The 19806-nt window shown below is 53.0% G+C and overlaps 2 protein-coding genes across 2 annotated transcripts; one reads left to right on the forward strand and one right to left on the reverse strand.

Annotated features, from left to right (window-relative positions):
* Nucleotides 1-507: 507 nt before the first annotated feature.
* PG997_002473 (uncharacterized protein) lies at nt 508-9650 on the forward strand (the record flags this gene model as incomplete). Its single annotated transcript, XM_066806788.1, has 9 exons — nt 508-1326; nt 1424-2021; nt 2301-2824; nt 3007-3538; nt 3595-4704; nt 4757-5409; nt 5460-8238; nt 8306-8928; nt 9003-9650. The coding sequence occupies 9 exons, from the start codon at nt 508-510 to the stop codon at nt 9648-9650; spliced, it is 8286 nt and encodes a 2761-aa protein (XP_066674084.1).
* A 1007-nt stretch (nt 9651-10657) lies between these two features.
* PG997_002474 (uncharacterized protein) lies at nt 10658-16397 on the reverse strand (the record flags this gene model as incomplete). Its single annotated transcript, XM_066806789.1, has 2 exons — nt 10658-10964; nt 11032-16397. The coding sequence occupies 2 exons, from the start codon at nt 16395-16397 to the stop codon at nt 10658-10660; spliced, it is 5673 nt and encodes a 1890-aa protein (XP_066674085.1).
* Nucleotides 16398-19806: the final 3409 nt, after the last annotated feature.

Consider the following 19806-nt stretch of genomic DNA (forward strand, 5'->3'; position numbering starts at 1 on the left):
CCCTCCACTTTCGAGGTTAAACGCTTGCAGATAGATAGATTGGCAGTGACGTGCATCTCACGCTAACACTGTCCTTCAAGGGCTTCCCCGGGCAATCTCCTTTCACGACCCTGGGGGTTACTTGCACCATTAACCGTACCTACAAAATCCCTTGGCATCTTGCTGGACGCGCTATATTGGTTGATTTTAACCTTTCCGGACCACGTCCTCGGAGCTGTATGCTTGCCTGTCCGGACACTACATCGATACCGCCCGCGAAGCTCGACCCGACACGATATCGATCGACGGCTCGGCAGATGCTGACATAATTAAAGCGCCGCAAGGAACGAAATCGGTGGGATCATGAGGGAAACCCAAAGCTCGAGGAACAACGACGTCAGCGCGGATCGAACCGGTCGTCCATGGCCTATGCTCAACCTGTCCTCTGAATAGCAGGCAAAATAAAGGGAAGGGGGCCCCGGCCGACGAGAAGAAGGAGAAGGGGTGCAGTGCAGTGCAGTTGCCGCCATGGCTCTACTCAACCCGACCTTCATCTTCGGAGTCCTTGTCCTCCTCTACATTGCCTCTTTTGTGCTCTTCGCCGTCTTGCGAATTGTCACGGGCATCTCGATCCAGCGCATAGGCTACTTCTCCCTACGACGCCTCGCCTACACCCCTAAAGATGGCATCAAGATCGAGATCAGGGGGCTCGGCCTCAACGTCCACCGACCGACCTTCTCCCAGCCCACCTGGCTCAGCATCGTCGTGAGCGAACTCGTCGTCACCGTGGACATTAAAGAGCTGGAGGGCCACAAGGACTCGGAAACCGACACCGACGACGGCGACGGCGAAAAAGCAGCTGCCCCTCGGGCCAAGCCGCCACCGGTGAAGAACGCGCTGCCCCGTCGGGCAACCTTTGGCGCAGCAGCGCGCAGCGAGACTTGGAAGCAGTTGACGCGCATGAAAGAGAAGATCAAGAAGCTACACAGGAACATACACTGGCTTCGCATGGTCGACGTTGTTGCCACCGATTCGGCCATCAACGTGCTGGACGTGGGCAGTATACAATGTGGCAGTTTCACCGTCGCCGTGGATACCCGCCGTAAGATGGTGGACAGGGCGCGGTTTTTCTTCCAGAGCAGGACGGGCAGCAACCGCCAGAAGCAACAGGCCGAGTGGATTTTCACCCTGCGGAGTGTCCTATTCACGGCTAAAGGAGGAGAGGCCTCTGAGATCCTCGACAACGCTGTACTTAACATCCACGGGTTCCTCTACGAAAACCTGGACGGTCTGCGCGATGCTGCCATCGCGCTCAAATTGGGCCGCGTACACATTCCGTACGATGATGTACTGGTCGCATCCGAGCGCTTCCAAAGGCTGAAGCGGGATTTATTCGAAAGATTATCAAACCGTGGAGTCTGTGGCAGTGGACAAAGTTATCCAGGAAATCGACCAACCAGGAAGTACGGACCAAGACATCATGCAGGCCGTTACGGATTCCAAGGAATTCGTGAGCTCCATTCTTCGGGGCATTAAAGAGGTCCAGTTTGCCGTCAGCTTGGTCGGTCTCACCAAAAAGATCGAAACCGTCAAGACGTCAGGGTGTCCTTTAGTCATGAATGCCTCGATGAAAGAGGTGGGCGTGGATTTGCACCGCTTGGATCCCAAGTCCCCAGCACACCGGATGTACTTCCCGTCCAAGGATATCGCACACGAGGCCCTTCTGGCAGCTCTGTCCATCTCCTTGGGCCTTGATGACGGGCAAGGAAAACCGGAAAGGATACTCTACATTCCCATGGCCACCACGACGGTCAAAACCACATTACCATCCAAGACTGTAGAGCTCACGGATGAAGGCAGTGCCGAAGAGAAAAACGCCAATATTCTGTTCGCAAACTCGGTGGTAACATCGCCATCTGTCGACTTGGACCCGAAGCATCTTCCGGTCCTCTTGGCTCTGCTCCGGCCCAAAGCGAAAGCACCAAAGTCGAAAACCCAAAAGCGTCACATGTTGATTTTCGCGCCTGTTGCCAAAAGCAAATGTCAAGTTCACGATGCATGAGCCTGTTATACGCGTTGCTTTGCCTCCTGTGCAGACCACAGATGATCCTGACGATTTCGATCTTATTATTTCCTCGATATCCTCCATCTCGTTAGATCTTGAGTCATTCCACTCCGCTGTCGAGGATCAACACTACTCGCTGGTCTCACAAATGCGTCTCCAAACGCACCACCTCTATTACCAAACCACTCAGGGCAATCGGTTCGACCTGGTTGATACCGAGTTCTTCGATCTCAAGGTCACTCTTGAGCCAACCCAGATGTTCACGTGATGGCCACTGGTCACGTACAATCTCTGGCCGTCCGTATGATCCGCCCTGAGATTACTGATGGCGTTCGCCAGATCATTCGTCAACTGCGGCTTGATGTTGAGCCCGACAAGCGTAGTAGCTCGAAACCGCCAGGGTCTCCTGGTGGCATTCGTGCACTGCCGCAATGGCTCCTTCACTTCCAGATAGGAGTTGATGACCTCAGTGTCGAGGTCGCTGGCATTGACGAGGACTTCCCTACTAATACTCGGGGAGTAGCACTGCAATTCGACTCCTGGTCGACCGAATACAGGGCCCAGCGTCTGGATGCGCAGCTTCAAAGACGACCAGCCTCAAGGAGGCGTGCGGCCAGCCGGGCGGTAGTACCCGACCCAGAGATTTTGAACTCAATACAGTCTCCCACGTCTCCTCGCAAGAAGCTACCAGAACACCACACTGATGGAGATGGCCGTAAATTTACGCTCAATATCCGAGGAATGGAGGCTTTCATCATTGATAATGCTGAGAAATGGGAGGTGGACCCCTTTATACACATGCCTCGTTTTGAGGTGTCGCTGTCAACCACCAGTGACAAGCAGGGGCCGATCCTGCACGTACACTCTCATTTGCGGACCCTTTTGATCCAATACTCCTTTACAGATACTATTCGGTCGGCGTTGCGGTAATGGTTTTGAGTAAAGCATTCATGCCAACCAAGACAGACAAGAGGGACTCGAGAGCAAAGCAACAACATACACCGCATACATCGGTAGCGCTGCTTTCGCCGCCAATCAAGTCTCCAGACTCACCGAGTACTGATCAAATGGATGGTTCATCTCCTCGCTTCGTCAAAGAATTGGTGACAGTCGACGTCAAGGCCTCTTTGATCCAAATAAAGGCTGACTTGCCCGCGGACCCGCCAGCCATGCTCCAAATATACAATATGGAGGCCGGTCGACACCGATGGTCTTCTCCTTTCTTCTACGCAAAACTCATACGCTTCTACGCAGAAGCACCGCGGATGCGCGGTGTCTGGGCTCGAATAGCCAGTATCAAATCTGCACGGATAGACTACAGAGAGTCGCGTCGAGTATCAGCTTATGGAGGCTGGCATGACGACAAGATGTTTGATATTGTCACCGAAGCCATGCGGCTTGCTGTCCCACATGAGATGATCATTCATAAGATCTCCGACAATATCTTGAATGTGGTCAAAGCAACGCAGCAGCTGCATCACAGGTTCAAGACAGGTACTAATGAGTATATCCTGGAGAAGGAGCCGGAGGGGCCCAAGAACGTACCCAAGGTCTCGCTCAGGACGAGAACCCTGCTTTTGAGCTCGAAGATGGCGCCTTCGAGTGGAAACTAGGCATGATCTATAGGGCAGGGCGTGTAGAGCAAATGCAACGCCTTGCTCGTGAAGAGGCCTATCGCGTCAAGGTAAAGAAGATTCAAGAGGAAGAATCTCGCAAGGGATCCTCTGGCCGCACCCGAAATCGCTCAGCTATGGCACGGGGGCGAACAGCAAACCCGAGTACCCAGAACCGCAGCAAAAGTGAGGATACCCGCCCTCGTTCGGTGGATGGGAGGTCTGACGGCGGCGACAATGCTCGCCACCGGACACCTCGTTACGATCCCGACGCCATTCGTGGCTTTAGTGGAAATGCTCATGTCTCGATCCAAGAAGCGAGGCACCGACTGAATGAACATAACGCCCAAAGCTGGAGAAAGCGAATCGATCGTCATTACGCCATGGCCAAGGCTGGCATGAGAGAACTACGGGGTCTCTTCTGGGGAGCTGATAACATGCCCGACGACGTAGAAGACAATGAGAGGATCCTCGACGTGCCGCAAAGGCCGGCACTAATGAGCGCTGTTATTACCGACTTGCATGTCATGATCGATAAACCATCCTTCCCGCTCCACCAGCTGCCCGACTTCCTCCATAAAGTCGGCAAGGGTATGCCTAAGGACATGACTTACTCACTCCTCGTTCCAATGAGCATCCACGTTAGTATGGGCGAGGTGAAGATGAGTCTTCGGGACTACCCACTGCCCCTGCTTCATGTACCGGCCATCAAGGCTGGCCAATCCTCACGCTTACCGGCACTATCTCTGAGAACCGACTTCGTCATTGCAGAAGAATTCCGCGGCAGCGAGTGCACTAGGCGGATTAAGGTCGAAATCACTCCTCCCTCGGCTCAAGCGACAGGTCAGGCTTCTAATGGAAGCTTCGCCATCGATGTGCGCCGCACGATCGGTCCAGTCAAATCTTACTCTGATATGCATGTTGACATAAACACGGCGTACCCAACCCGCATCACTTGGGGCCCCTCGTACCAACACGCCATCCAAGACATGATGATGGTTATTGAGTCCTTTACCAAACCACCACTAGATCTAGGAGGAGAAAAAAGTAGGCTTCTGGGATAAGATCCGACTAAACTTCCACTCGCGAGTCCGTGTAGCGTGGAAGGGTGACGGTGACGTCCACCTTGCCCTGAAAGGTACGAGAGATCCCTATCAGGTCACAGGCAATGGCGCTGGTCTGTTGATGTGCTGGCGAAATGATGTTCGCTGGAACGTCCACTCAGACGATGATCCCAAGCGGTTTTTGACCGTGGACAGCGGTGAATACGTCTTGGCTATCCCAGACTATAGTCACCAAGTCCGAGAAGCCGACCGGATGAGCGGAGAGAACGACAGTGTGTCCAGCAGTGACAGCTATAAATCAGGAGCTGCTTTCAAGAAGGTCATCATGAAGCTATCTGGCAAGGTACAATGGATGGCCGGTCTTATGTTCGAGCAGGAATCAGAAGACGGAAAACGCAGCTTTGATTTTATACCCCATTATGAGGTTGTGATGAAGGCGCCACAGCACGGACAGACCGAGGACGACGAACCATATGATCCTTTCCGAGGTTTCAGGAGTCAACACATCCATCTGTCCATTGCAATCCGAGCCCCGATGGATCGGGATTGGACTTCAAGCGAATCCCAAGTTTCGAGGAGTTACAACACGGTGCACCTCACCCCTAGATTCTTCACTCACTTCTTTGCATGGTGGTCTCTATTCGGTGGACCCATGTCACTGCCCGTCCGACAGGGCTCCCTTGGCCAGGTAGGGAGAAGAACAGCAAAAAGTTTGGACGACATCTGGCCACGATCAAGTACAACATTCTCCTAGCACCGCTCTTCCTCAGTCACATATACAAGCACAAGGATGCTGAAGACTACACCGAGAGCTCGGTTTCGGCCACTGGTATCAAGGTGCGATTCGACAGCTTCATGCTAGACATGCATCAACGACGAGAGGAGTTCAACACACGAGACCGGGGCCGCAAGACCCAGACTCGAACAACGGGAATGAAGATACACGCCGCCCAACTCGACCTGATCTCGGCCGATGTGCGTGCTGTCTCGGCTAGTATTAAGGGCACCACCACAGAGGCGATTAAGAAGAACTCGATCTCGACTATAATCGCACAAGGCGAAGAAGACGGGGCTGATCTGTCCCACTTCACGATTCCAGATAATGACTTCAGCTGGATAGATATGGATGATTTCGTTGAGCTCGACTGGATCTTGCCCTCAGAAGCCAATCCAGACACCAAGATCCTCCCTCTAGCATTTGCTCCTCGGGTGACCTACTTCCGACAAACGGATATCGGGGGCACGATTGAGGGTGACCCAGATAGGACAAGTCCGTTTGGCGACGAACCGACACATTTGTGCATCATGAGCCACGACGACGATCCAAGAAGAGTCCAGTCTCAGCTCATCCGGGAACGGCTGGATCAGCTTGCGCTCCAGATTGAAGAAAATATTCGGATTGTTGGCGAGAAAGAGCTGAACCTCATCCGCACTAACAATGAAGACCCGCAGCTCAAAGAAGAATTCGAAACTTTCAGTCAGCATACGGATGTTCTTAACGAGAAGAAGGCCTTCTTGGAGAATATGCTACGACAAATGTCCGTGGTTACGCCTGGCAACGGCTCCGACAAATCAAGGGGCGAAGGGTCTGCGGAATCGCAAGGCAATTATGGTGCCGATATCGATACAGATGCGCCTGAGCTCAAGGGTCCTAAAGGAGCTGAATTTGCGAGCGACTTCACCAACAGATTCGTCATTCATAATGCGCAAGTGAAATGGAACAATCTGTTGCGCAACATCATCCTTAGATACAGTCATCAAGTAAGCCAGCGGCGCGGTTTTGTGTACTATCTTTCTCGCCCGGCTGTCAAGTTCATTCTGGATATCGTTGAAGAGCAAGTCAAGGCAAAGGGTGGCGGTGGCAAGTCAGGCGGCAACGGGGCTGCTTCCGAGAAGGACGATGCCAGCACACACTCAAAGCCGAGCGGTCAAACTCGGGATGCCAATGAAGACATCGAGCACCGCATCAAGCAGATTCTGCAGGATGGACGGAAGTTCGTCAATGCCGATGATGACGACGATAGGAACACACCAAATGTCCCAATGGAGGATATCACCAGCGGCATTTCCGACGATTTTGCTCCTCAGAACACGTACCATGTGCGCCTGATTGCCCCGCAAATCCAGCTCCAGAGTGAGAAGAACAAGAAGCACGTTGTCCTGCTTACCGGCAAGGGCATGGAACTGAAGGTTGTCGAAGTCATGGAGAAGGCTCGACTTTTCGATACGGTCAGTGGTCTGGTTCAGCGCCGTTTCCTGGTTGGCATGGACAGCACACAGTTCTTTGTCACGCACCAGAAGTGGTTCTCAACCCAGCTCCTTGCACTTTACTCCGGCAATACTTACGGCACGCCTGCCGGCACGTCATGGCCGCCATGGGTACCCATGGAGGTGATGCACGATTTCTCGGCGGATCCCTTCGGCTTCAAACGTGTTGTGCAGAAGACGTCGGCCATGTTGAGATACGACAAGTACAACCCCCTCCGTCTCAAGTACAACGAGGACGTCAACAGCGAAGGAGCCAATAACGATGACCCTGAAAACACCGAATCCAGACTGGATAACCTGTGGGTCGAGTTCCCGCAAGCTCGAGCGTTGTGTAACTCTTCTCAATACTACGCCATCTATGTCATAGTACTCGATCTGCTCATGTACAACGAGCCTTTGGAGAAGACTCGCAACGAACGGCTGGAGAAGATTATGCTCGCGTCAGATTTCAGCGATCTACGCGGAACTCCAGAAATGGTCATCAGGCTCCAGGAACGCATTCGGCAACTGGAGGATATCAAAGCGCACTTCCAGATCCACTCCAAATATCTGGACAAGAAGGGTTGGGAGGATCGGCTGCTCCTAGAGCGTGATCTGACTGCTTGCGAAGATGAATTGTTCTTCATGATGAAGGCGATCACTACTTCGCAGCAGAAGTACGATACCACATCTCAGTCCAATGCTCTCCTGCGCTGGAGCATTTCCGCCAGGGAGATTGTGTGGCATCTGATCCGCGACAACAATGAGCCGCTTGTCGAGTTACAGCTTCGAGACGTGGAGTACGACAGGACGGACAATTCGGATGGTTCCCACATCAACCTGTTCCAAGTGGGCAAGATACTCGGACTGAACCTTCTGCCTGACGCCATATACCCGGAGATGATCGCACCTTACTTCGACAGCAACAAGATCGACATTGGAGATTTCCAGAACCAGCAGATGATCCGCGTGTATTGGCACATGCTGGAGTCTATTGCCGGCATTCCTGTCATGGACCACTTTGAGGTGAACCTGTTCCCTATGAAGATTCAACTTGAAAGGGAGGTTGGCAAGAAGCTCTTTGACTACGTCTTCCCCAATATGGATGGAGAGGGACAAGACGCAGACGGCAATGATGCAAGTGGCAGCGGCAGTGGCAGTGGTAGGACAGACTCGCCATTCTTGCTCAAGCAGAACCTCAACGATGCCGATGATGCCGCGGATGACTCGATGTCTGGATCCAATCGACCCGGGTCTTCGCGGGGGGGACGTCGATCCGATGTTCGACACAAGAGCCGGCTCATTAGAACTCCGTCTCAAGCCTACGTTGAATTCAGACACTCGCACGCTGGAGGCCAGTCCCCCGAAGTCCAAGGCTCTCAGCGTGAACAACGGCAACGGCGGAGATGGGGGAAGTGTCTTCCGCTTGTTTGGCGGCAAGACTCTGAACAAGAAGACCTCGTTTGAGTCGCTCAATCCCACCCCGCCACAGCGTCCCGGCATCATGCGAACGCCAACATTTGCTTCCTCTCTTGCCTCCTCTCAGACCGAGACCAGGAAAGGCACGCGCTTCAAGATTGGCGGGAACAAAGCCCCTGCTGCCGAGGAGAAGCCGTCGGATGATCTCAGCAAAATGATGGATCGTGCGTCCAACTACATGACGTTTGCGTACATCAAGCTGCCGTCGGTGGTGCTCTGCCTCTCATACAAGGGCAAGGGCGAACGAAACCTCGAGGACGTACACGATTTCGTCTTCCGCCTCCCTACCATCGAGTACCGCAACAAAACGTGGTCGAACCTGGACCTGGCGCTGAACTTCAAGTCGCGCGTGATCAAGGCCCTGATCTCGCACACGGGCGCCATCATTGGCAACAAGTTCAGCAGGCATCGGCCAACCAATCAGCAGCAATCCAAACTGCGCGATCTGGCCACGAGCAGTGTCCTGCTGGCCACGCCCGCGGTCGGCAACAGCGGCGAGAATAGCGATGACTCGTCGAGCTTGTTCGGCACGAGCCCGGTGGACTACTCCCGCAGCCCACCGCGGAGCCTGAAGGGCAGCAACACTTCCATCCCGGTGCCACAGAGGAGCAACAGCCGGAGCTCGAGCGTGGCGTCGTCGGGCCAGCACTCCTACCGGCCCACCACCTCCTCGGCCGTGTCGCAGCTCGGGAGCGAGCAGAGGACAGGGCGCGTCCCGACCTTCCTCATGATGACACCCCAACGCCCAGCGATCCCATGGGTCTCGGCCTCGACGATGACGCGGCCAGTATCAGCAGTGGCATCGAGCCCCTGAGCGCGCGCACCGCCACCCTGCGCCCGAACACCAGCGGCGGGACCCTCGAGGTCTTCGACGGTAGGACCGATCGGCGTCGGTCAACGGGCGGCGGCGGTGCCACCAGCGGGCCGGGCTACTTCCGGGGCAAATTCAACGCGCTCACCACGCGGCTCAAGGACGCGAGGGACTCGTCGTCCACGCAGACGCGTCCGAGCACCAGCAGCAGCAACATGCAGAGCTTCGGCGGCGACATATCCCATCAAGAAGAAGACGAAGGGGACTATATAGAAGCGGAAGACGAAATCGAGGCCGCTGAAATCCCGGCCGTCGGCCGTGAGAGGAAGATGACTTGGAGCGGGAGGATGAAGCCGTCAGGCGGCTCGGAATTTGGTTCGCCTCGTCGATAGCCCGGCCGACAGACAGAATAACTACTTAATGTGCTTTGGGACCCACAGCGACAGGAAAAGCATGCACGACATACATACTTATTAATGTTTGCTTCTGGTCTCTACAACAAACCAATTGCAACTTCTTCTTTCCAGCTCGTCCGGCGATACAATACGGCGTGCTGCATATATCTATTTTCATATACTTTTATACATACACACATTACGAAGACTTGAACAGCCGGGCATTCTGTCTACCCTCTGCCTCTTCCCTCACCTCCCCATTCAACTTTCTTCCATACGAACACGACTTGTTTTGTGTTAGCATTTCTTGTTGGAGGGTGTCTGCAAGGAGTTGGGAGCACACACATGCATACGAAGGCGAATTAGGTGGTGTAGGGGTGGTACATTCTTGTTCTTCTTCCACTTGGTCTCTTTTTCAGGGCGGTTGTCTGGGAATAGCGACGTTATATATAATTTAGAGCGGGCTATAATCTTGTTTGGAAGCAGCGCAGCATGAAGAAAGAGGGCAGCGGGAGTTGTTGGCACACAATAGAAATGAGATTACTTTGTTGACTTTGGGAAATTCATCACCAGAAACCTGTTTAAGCTTATTACTTTATCTGTCGTCGTCCTTTCAACAGGTAGGACCAAGGACATTTGATTTAGTTGATCGAATCATTGGCACGGAGACGGAAATGATTATGCGTATGTATAGAAAAGGGAATGGGCGCATGGAAACACAGCTAGAGTCGTGTTCGATCGAGCGTATACAGAAAAAGGCAGCAGCAGTATCGATGATGAAGTTCAGGGAGATCATAGCCCCACGTCATTTCTGTTTTCCACTACCTAATAGAATCGAAGCCCCAGGATGCATCGACGACGAGCCATCGCTAACTCCATGGCTATGCCTGGCTAGTGGACCGAAGGGAAAAAGTAATATGTATAATACATTATACCTGTACAATACTGCCTTGAAAATGATCCCGGAAACGCCTCCACATTCTTCCTCGTTGCTTCGTGTCACGCTAGCCCATCGTCTTCATGAACCCGTCGAGGTCGAAGCTCTCCTCGTACTGTCGGTTGTCCCATAGTTCACCGAGATCGTCCATCCAGGCCTTCTTGCCTGGAGCCCGCACGTCGCCCGTTTCGACGTCGACCATGTCTTCCTCGCGGCCCTCCAAGCCGCCACCTTGTCCCTTCTCCGTGATGAGGTTGGGTCCCGAGTCTCCTAGACTGAACAGGTCGAGAATTTGGTCCGTGTCCATTGTACCGAGACCTGCGTTTTGCTGATTCACGACAGTGGAGGCGACATCAATCTTGAAGGCTTGCAAGCTGTTGAAGACGGAGAGTTAGTAAATGATTGAAGAAATTAGACAATAGGAAGCGAGCGATAACTTACCTCAAGATCTTCTCCTCCAGAGTACCTCGTGTAATCAGTCGGTATACGTTGACCACCTTCTTTTGTCCGATACGGTGAGCACGATCCATGGCCTGAAGATCTCTTTGCGGGTTCCAGTCGTGCTCGACGAAGATGACAGTGTCAGCACCCGTCAGGTTGAGACCCAGACCGCCCACGCTGGTGGTGAGCAGCAAAACATCGTAAGAGGGGTCGCTGTTGAACTTGTTCACAATGTCCTGTCGCTTGTTGGCCTCAACGGAACCGTCAAGGCGAAGGAACGAGACGGACGGGAGCATGCGCTTGAGGACGGTGTTCTGGACCATGTCGAGCATCTCCTTCATCTGGCAAAAGACCAAGGCTCGATGAGGTTTGATGGGTTGGTATAGGGGATCGTTGACGTCCGTGCCCTCGATACCAATACCGCAATCGACGAGAAGATCCTTCAGGGCCGTGAGCTTGGGGGCATGGAGGGGGTCTTCAATGTTGGTTCCTTGTTTGAGAAGGAAACGCTGCGTATCCTCGTAGAGCTTGTTGCTCGGTGTCATCACAAGCGCTGGCGAGTTGCAGAGTTTTCGCATGTATTGTAGCGCTTGGAAAATGTGTTGCTTGGCCTCCTTGTCGTCTCGGCCGGCTTGTTCTGTAATCTTCCTGCCTTGTCGCTTGTTGAAATCGTCGAATAGCTTCTTTTGCAGCTCACTAAGATCACAATAGTAATTCTGAAGGATCTTGGGTGGCAGATCGTTGAGGACTTCTTCCTTGAGGCGGCGCAACAAGAACGGCAGAACCTGTTTGTGGAGGGCCTCGATTGCCAACGCACCAGCTTCCTGTTCCTTCGACGATGCTTTGCTGAAGCGACTTGCAGCAATGGGTTTCGCAAACCGATCCAGGAAGACCTTCTCGGACCCCAAGAAGCCTGGCATAAGGAAATCAAAGAGTGACCAGAGCTCGAGAACATTGTTCTGGATAGGGGTACCGGTCAATATCAATCGATGATTACTTGCGAGCTTCTTCACAGCCATGCTGATCTTTGCCTTGGGGTTCTTAATCAGATGTCCCTCATCCAGCACAACGTAGTTCCAGTTTTGCTTCTCCAGATACTCGGTGTCGTTACGACACACTTCATATGAAGTAATGACAATATCCGCGGTGCTGAATTGCGATGCCTTTGCTCTGCGTTCGGCGGGAGGGCCGACGAAAGCGGTCACAGACAAGAAAGGTGCGAAAGTCTTGAACTCTTGCTGCCAGTGTCCAGACAGTGTCGGAGGACAGACAATAAGTGAGGGCAATCTCCGCACATCTGGGGCATTTGTCTTCTTGAACTCCTCGGCTCGGTTGTAATGGTCACTAGATACCATGCAGATTGTCTGAAGGGTTTTGCCAAGACCCATATCATCGCAAAGAATGCCATGCAGGTGGTATTTGTTTAAGAAGTTCAGCCAGTTGACGCCGTCTTGCTGGTATGAGCGCAGTTCGGCATTGATTGCAACCGGTATCGTAAAGGATTCGACTTTCTTAGGGTCCAGAAGTTGCGCGATGAATGTCCGTTCGCGATTCCTACCCTTGAGGAGTTCCTCTGAAAGGCCAGGAGGATCCGGGATGCCGGCCTCGAGAGGTACAAGCTTAACCAAAGTAGCGAAGGAAGTCGTAGAGATTAGTCGGATCTCGTTATCCGAGTCGCTCATACGTCCCAGGACAGGAACAATAAGGAAGATGACGTAGGGCAGGATACCGTCACCCATAACTGCTATTAGATGATAGATAGCTTCGATGGCGCCCTGGCGGAAATGGAGATCCACCGGGTTGTTGATGGATGGTAGCACCTTCTCGACCAGGGCGGTCATGCCTTCGACGGTTATCACACTGCATATAGTTGCAATGCACTTGGCTGCCATATAACGGTAGACCGAGAGCTCCGAGTGAAGAGCCTTGATGATGAGCGGCATTTGCTGCATGATGAACGGATGCAGGGACACGTCCAAAGTGGGTGCAAGCGTTCTGATCACTGACATGGCATCGACGATCTCTTGGCCGAATGTGACTTCGGGGTCCTTTGCTTCTGCAGGCAGTTCACCGGAGAAGGCCCTCACCAGCGGTTGCTCCATGTACTTTTGCAGGCTTGGCACCGTCTCGAAGATTTGGGCACCATAAGCCCGTGCCAGAACTTCAAGCGCCTCCTTCGCACCGCGGCGCGTGATGCGCGCTTCTCTGGCTTCTCTAGCCCACTTCTCGGCATCTTCATGGTCGACACGGTCTTCCTCCTTCTGCATAGACAAAATGCAGTCCTTCTTGTGGGCATGGACGGGGAACTCGGGGGTTTCCGCCACTTCCATACAAGAAAACTTGATCAGATTCGAGACCACTTTGTCGGCAGGTCCTCTGCGTCCGTTGTCGGTGAAGAGCTGCACGAGGCGTGAGATGGTCTCAGCAGAGCGGTACTGCAGTAGCTGGTTCTCTTCCGATTTGATGCTATCCATGATACCCTTAATGAGAGGGCTGGGCTTCTTAGGCAGCACCTTCATTGCAATAAGGGCACAAGCGGCGGCAGCCTTGATTCGGATATCGCGGCCTCCCTTGATCGCTTTAGCCTCTTCGATGGCAAAAGTCGTGGTTCTCCGTGCCTCATTCAGGTCAGTTGTGGTTATCAGACGCTGTGCAGGAGCCATTATCTTCCTCAGCTTATCAAAATCGTCACCGACACATTTCTCGGCCATTGCCAAGGAGAATGCGTTGGGGCCCGCTTCAGCTTCGCCTTGCACTACTACAGGTAGTGTTGGAAGCTTGCCTTGCGAGACCTTACCGTGGTCTCTGAAGAGGTTGATGAGCTGCACGCACTGTGCGCGCGTTCGCTGCACGAAGCTGACCAGGTCCCGGTAGTGAGACGGGCGCTCAGATTCGATCATCTTCTGCAGTTGCTCTACATAACGAACTTCCTGTTTGGCTTGAGGGCTATGTTTGGCGAATTCGTCAACGATGATGCAGGACACCATCTGAGTTGAAGAGTATGACGAGGCAAAACCTGGTATCAAGGTGGCATCGAACGCCTCCAGATTCGCCAGAGGGGATTGAGACATGATATAGCCCATGGCCTTGGCCGCTGACACTCTGGACCGGATCAACGTGTCCATGCCAACCAGATCTACATCGCCCTGCATCATATGGCCGTCCAAATCATGCGAATGGGTCGAGACAGGTGCTTCTTCAACCTTTGTAGACTTCCGGCGCCTCTTCGCTGCCCGCTCGCCATCATCTGATCCTTTCCGTGACGCTTGTGAGATAAGCGTAGGTGGCGTATAATAAGTGCCACCAGACGGTTTTTGGAAGAGCGAACCATTCATGGGAATTGGATGACGGGAAACGCCAACAGGGTGTAAAGTGAGCTGCATCAGCGCATCCACATGCGGGTAGAACTCCTCTGCCAGTCGTTCTGGTTTCTGTGACAAGCACTTCACCAACGCCATCCAGAGCTCCATCGACATGTTGAGAGTGCTTGTATCTCTCTCCACGAGAATGTTCTGGAAAATGAGACGAAGTGTTCGTCCGTCAAGCCAGCCTTGAGACTCCTCGCCAAGATTGACGAAAGTCACGAGCGCCTTGAGAACAGCAAGACGAACAGACGTGATGGTGTGGCGTAGGAAAGGATACAGCCTGGGCACGAGGAGGGTGAACGATCGCTCCTCATCCTGCTCAGCAGAGTTCTTCATAGCTTCGAGAACCTCGGGGAAGCCGCAAAGAGTGGCCAGTAGATCCATGATCTTTCCCGTACTTGCACTAAGGTCATCGCCGAGGCTGGAAAGGCTTTCCCATACGATGTTGATCAGATCAGTCAGCGCTGCAGGTCGCGTTTTCACGAACTCCTGAGCCATCGGGATGAGGGTCGCCGCACTGACAGATCGCACATCGTCGTCGTTGTCGCCCAGCCCTTTCATGACCGCACGCACAACTCCATCGATCATATCGTTGTGTTGTAAGAGAAGATCTTTGCGGACAGCTACAACGTAGCGCAAGCCAACCATACCACCATGGCAGACGGACCACATTGGTCGGTCTAATCCCAAGTCATCCTGCATTACCATCCGGTACAATATCCTATAAACGCTGTAAACGGATGTAGGCGGGAGATGTTTCAGGAAAGAACCCAATGTTTGGCCGATTGTCTCACGAATGGGGGCGACAGAGGTATCCGAGGCGTAGTCAGTGAATCTGTCGAGCATGAGGACACCGCAGAGACGGCAAGCCATGTCGTCAAGCCATTTTCGGTTGAGTTCATCATTATTGGCTCGCGATTTTCCTCGGAGCCGGCCGGCACCAGCACCATGCACTCTCAGTATTTCTCTCAAGCCGAGAGCTGCGCCATGTCGTGTTTCCCATTGAGCATCAAAGATGTCTATTTTGAGAAAGTCGCAAAGCCGCTCATACGGCCATTCAGCTCCTTGCAACTCATCCTCGGTCTCAATCTCAGACTTGATTGGCAGGACCGGGCCTTTGAATTCGGAAACGACCTTGGAGTCTTCATCGACCCCTTCAGGCCGGTCCAGAGAGAAATAATCCGGTTTGGAGTCCTTCTTGGAATCAGAATCAGGCATGGAAGGGTCTTCAAGTCCGTCAGACCCAGCAGTGAAGGATCGGCGAACAGAAAGATCGCCAAAGCCACCTTTGCCTTGAGCCGCTTTCTGGGCGTCTCTCTTGCGCTTCCTCTTGAGGACGTTCAGCTGTCTAGCACTCAGCCCGGACTCTTCTGTTGATTGGCCGGGCTTAGAACCGTTCATACTATCCTGGCGGCCGAGGCCGTTGGAGTTCGTGGGATCCTGCGGTGTCAGCGGGCTTGCTGACTTCTCGACGGCAATCGGTACCTCGTCATCTTCGAATTTCCGGCCGAGCAATCCGATGCGGCCGATTAGGGTCTTCTTCTGGTGTGCAAGCCGAGCATGCGGTTCCAAACTGGCCAATCCAAGATCGACGCTACCCGTTCGAAGCAGGTCCCGCCCATGTCTTAATATCATGGCAACATCCAACGATTCCAGTCTGAAGAAGTCGTCTGTGGGCAGCGACACGGCGGGATCCTCTTCCTTCTTCACATGCCCGTTCTCGATAGAGGGCTCCTCCTTCTTGGCTGCCGAGGGGTCTTCATCCTCGTTGGGGTCGTAGTCGGGGGCATTTTCAATGATCTTGCCAATAGCCTTGGCTGCTGTGGCCCTTGTATCCCAGTCCTTGTGGCGAAGATAGGGCACCACTCTAGAGAGGAGGTTGAACAACTCCTCTGGGTGCTGTTTCTGCCAGTCTGCTAATTGATTGACAGCGGTGTCCTTGATGAGCTTGGTGCTACCTGTCTCCAGGATAGTTACCAGGCGGTCTAATCTTGACGCCATTGTCGTTGTTTTCACACCGAGGCTTTGGGGCCTAGAGCCAAGGGAGGTTCATTTCGCAAGAAAAAGCTGCAAGCCAGTCAGCGACTGGTCTACTAGGCATCAAATATGCAAGATGAAGCAGTTTTTTGGCTAAGCCAGGTTGCTCTGAATGGGACCATGATCTCTCTGGGTTACTCTATAGTCTGGCAGCTCCGTAGAACGGCATGACACTTTGTTCGCCAATAACACGGGACGGCCGCATTACACGGAATAAGCGTTATGCCTCCACGGACCCTGTCGCATCATCCGAATGGCTTCATCCACACGACGCTCAAGCTCGTGAACGCTGGAATGATCTCGAAAGACTCTACGACACCAAAGATGGTGGTTCAGAGGCCGCGCCATGCATGCGAGCCAGTAAGAGGCCCAGATGAGGAAACACGGATACGGCGTTGCGCAAATTGCATTTACGACTGCGTAGATTTAAGGGAGCCAAAGGGATAGGAGCAGATTTAAAGGGATGTGCAAAAGTGAGGGCGATGCTGGGGTGGTGGTGGTGGTGGTGGTGAAGGGTATATGTGAGACTAACCTGTAATAAGTGTGGTGGTTTGCAACTGCGAATCAGTTGTCAGCTGTGGTGGAGACAAGCTGTGTCAACCGACGTATTAGATGCCGCGATGGTCTAGTGATGATCTAGCTGTTGATCACTTAGATGGTCAAGGCAGTCCTCTCCAGGACGGGTGAAGGTATTAAGTGGTGAAGATTGATGCGCAGCACCCGTAACTGATAGAAAGAATATAAAAAGTAAAATAAAAAGTCGATGCAATGGCCGTGCAAGGTGTGCGTGCGATTCACTTTTTAGTGTGACCAGATCCGAGTTGAAGCAATGCGATGGTTTGCGATGTAATGCGATGCGATGAGTGGCTGGTGACTTATTACTGATTGACTGATTTGGCTGTTTTGGGGTTGGCGATGGTCTCTGCGCTCGTTTGGTAGGTTGGGTCCTGTTTTTTTTTATCGGTCGGTTGTCTGGCCTGGGCTGGCTGGGGGGAAGAGGCCGAACAAAAATGGCAGGGAGACTGGAGGGCTCGGCAGGGGCGTGCAAAATGCGGGATGCAGGTCTGATGACTTTTGCGAAGTGGGCGGCAGCGTCCTCTAATAAGTCTTGCCCATTCTTATACACGAAGCTCCAGGCCAACTTTTTTTTCCACCCTTGGTCGCAGCTTCTAAGCCGCAGATGGCACTGGCACCTCTTGGCAGCTGGCAGCGCGGCCTCCTGGCGCTCCCTGCCTCGCGCTCCTCAAAATGGAATGCACACGGTACGCACCACCTAATACACTCCATCGACCTGTGTGGATGCCTAAAGAGTCTACCTATTATCCCCGATATATCATCATATGCCCTAGATACTCGAGAGCACAACTCCTATCATTGTACTTCTGAGATGGCATCTTACAGCCTGGGAGCAGCATGCACATCCCGCTATCTTCAGGAGCGCGACCCTGCCACTCCTGCCTTTGGTCGGCTTTCTTTGAGTCAAGACCTCCGACCCCTTCAACTCTGCAACTTCTGGGGCGCTTGTTTTCGCTTAATGACTAGCGTTCCTTTGACCCCTGCATCGCGCCTGGCACTTGTACCCTTTCTGTCCCTATGCCTGCATTGGTTTGAATTAGACCGGGACGATACGTGAGGTTGTTAGATACGAGTAGCTATTCTTTAACAAGCAGCAGACGCTCATTGGGTCTGGATTGGGAACCTGAAGGATTCCAGGTCGGTTGATGAGAAGAATATCGAATGGGGCCTAGAGCATGCGGCGCCCCGTCGACACCCGTTTCCCATAAGTGGGCTCCACCCCAGGACTCCAGCCCGCCAGCCTCATCAAGCAAAAGAAGCAAGCTGTCTCTGGAATGACCCGGCAGATCGCTCGACGATCTCTGGTTTTGCGTCTGTCCGTAATCACCGACGATGCACATAGTCAGTCCCAAGACGTCTGTCCTTCCTTGACACCGAAATACGCCTATACCGACTTGTCCATCCTCTTCATTCGTGCATTTAACCTCTGGGCGGCCGACAGTTCCAGGCCCCAGCCTGAGCCGAACAAATGACGAGCCGACCAGGGCCTGATGCGTATTACGGTACCACAGATGATACGTAGCTTGAACAGAATTCTTGCGCAATCCCTGGCAGATCTAAGATATATACCTAGGTAATGAGTAGTACCGTACCTGGGTGCCTGGCCCACGCCGTTGGTTAATGAACACCCTCCTTTTCGAAATAGCATCGAAAGGTGAGGAGTGGACGGAAATAAAAACCCCTTCCCTGGTATATTGTAAGTTGGCCAGGAAGCGAAACAAACATATCTGCAATGGCCGGCCCCTCATAGCAAGGGCCATTTCCAAACAACCCTGGGGGACTTATTACGTGCTCGGTTTCCTAAGGCCACGGCTATCACATACGTGGCGGTGCTGCTAGAGCAACAAGGTGGACAGGACGGGCTTCTTCGGAGAATTTGATTAAGGTTTTGACAAGTTATTAGAGGCTCGGACATGGATTGGCAAAACCATCTGGTGCTGGTGCCAATGAACTCTGAACATGCCATACCCATGTGCATAAAAATCGCATACTATGGGTAGGTAGAACTATGGCTTCAATTCAAACATTCTGATGACATGTTGGCTTACGGTCCACCTGACCCAACCACCTCCCCTTTTTAGTGGTCCACCACCTTTTCCCTCGCTGTAGATTGCGCACTCGTCATCTCCAGTTTCGAACCGAACCAATCTGGCCCACGATGATCTAACGCGTGATATTCGCGGATTCGTGTAAAGAGCCGCCTGTACCCCCTGGCGGTTTAGGTCTCCACGTTTCCACTCCCGTTACTGCCGGCAGCAAAGACCAAGAGGGACAGAGGTCAGCGACGAATGGTCAAAGCGTACCTGCTTTACATATTTCCTCATCGCTCTCATCAGTAGACATTGGAAGTTCACTGTAGCTCTCCCTTCGCCCAAGATCGTCGTAGATGTCGGGACAGGAAAAGGTCATGAAGGGAGCATCTGCCAGATGCCTACAGGTAGGTTTCGAGCACCCTTTAGGCATAGGTGTAGTTGGCTTGTTCGAGCTCGGTCGCAGTCCCATCCCTTTGCACTTCAACGTTGGTGTAGTACAGTGATACCTTCCAATTCCGGTCCCTGGGAAATCCGTACCTGGGGTAGTCTGATATTCGGATATAGATGCTTTCTTGGCGCTCCCACAACAGCCGAAGGCAACCTCAATATGTACACCTGACCAGTAGGCACTTGCACTTACACACTCACTTATTCGAATCGTATCGACGAACACGCGCCTGATTGCAGAGTTGGGACAGCAAACACAGTGAAGACTGCAAGATCCGGATTCGAAAGCATATTGAAACCGGACCATAATGTTTCGG

Source organism: Apiospora hydei (assembly GCF_038363865.1).
Source record: "Apiospora hydei strain CBS 114990 chromosome Unknown utg000003l_segment0_segment0, whole genome shotgun sequence".
In the NCBI taxonomy this organism is placed as follows: domain Eukaryota; kingdom Fungi; phylum Ascomycota; class Sordariomycetes; order Amphisphaeriales; family Apiosporaceae; genus Apiospora; species Apiospora hydei.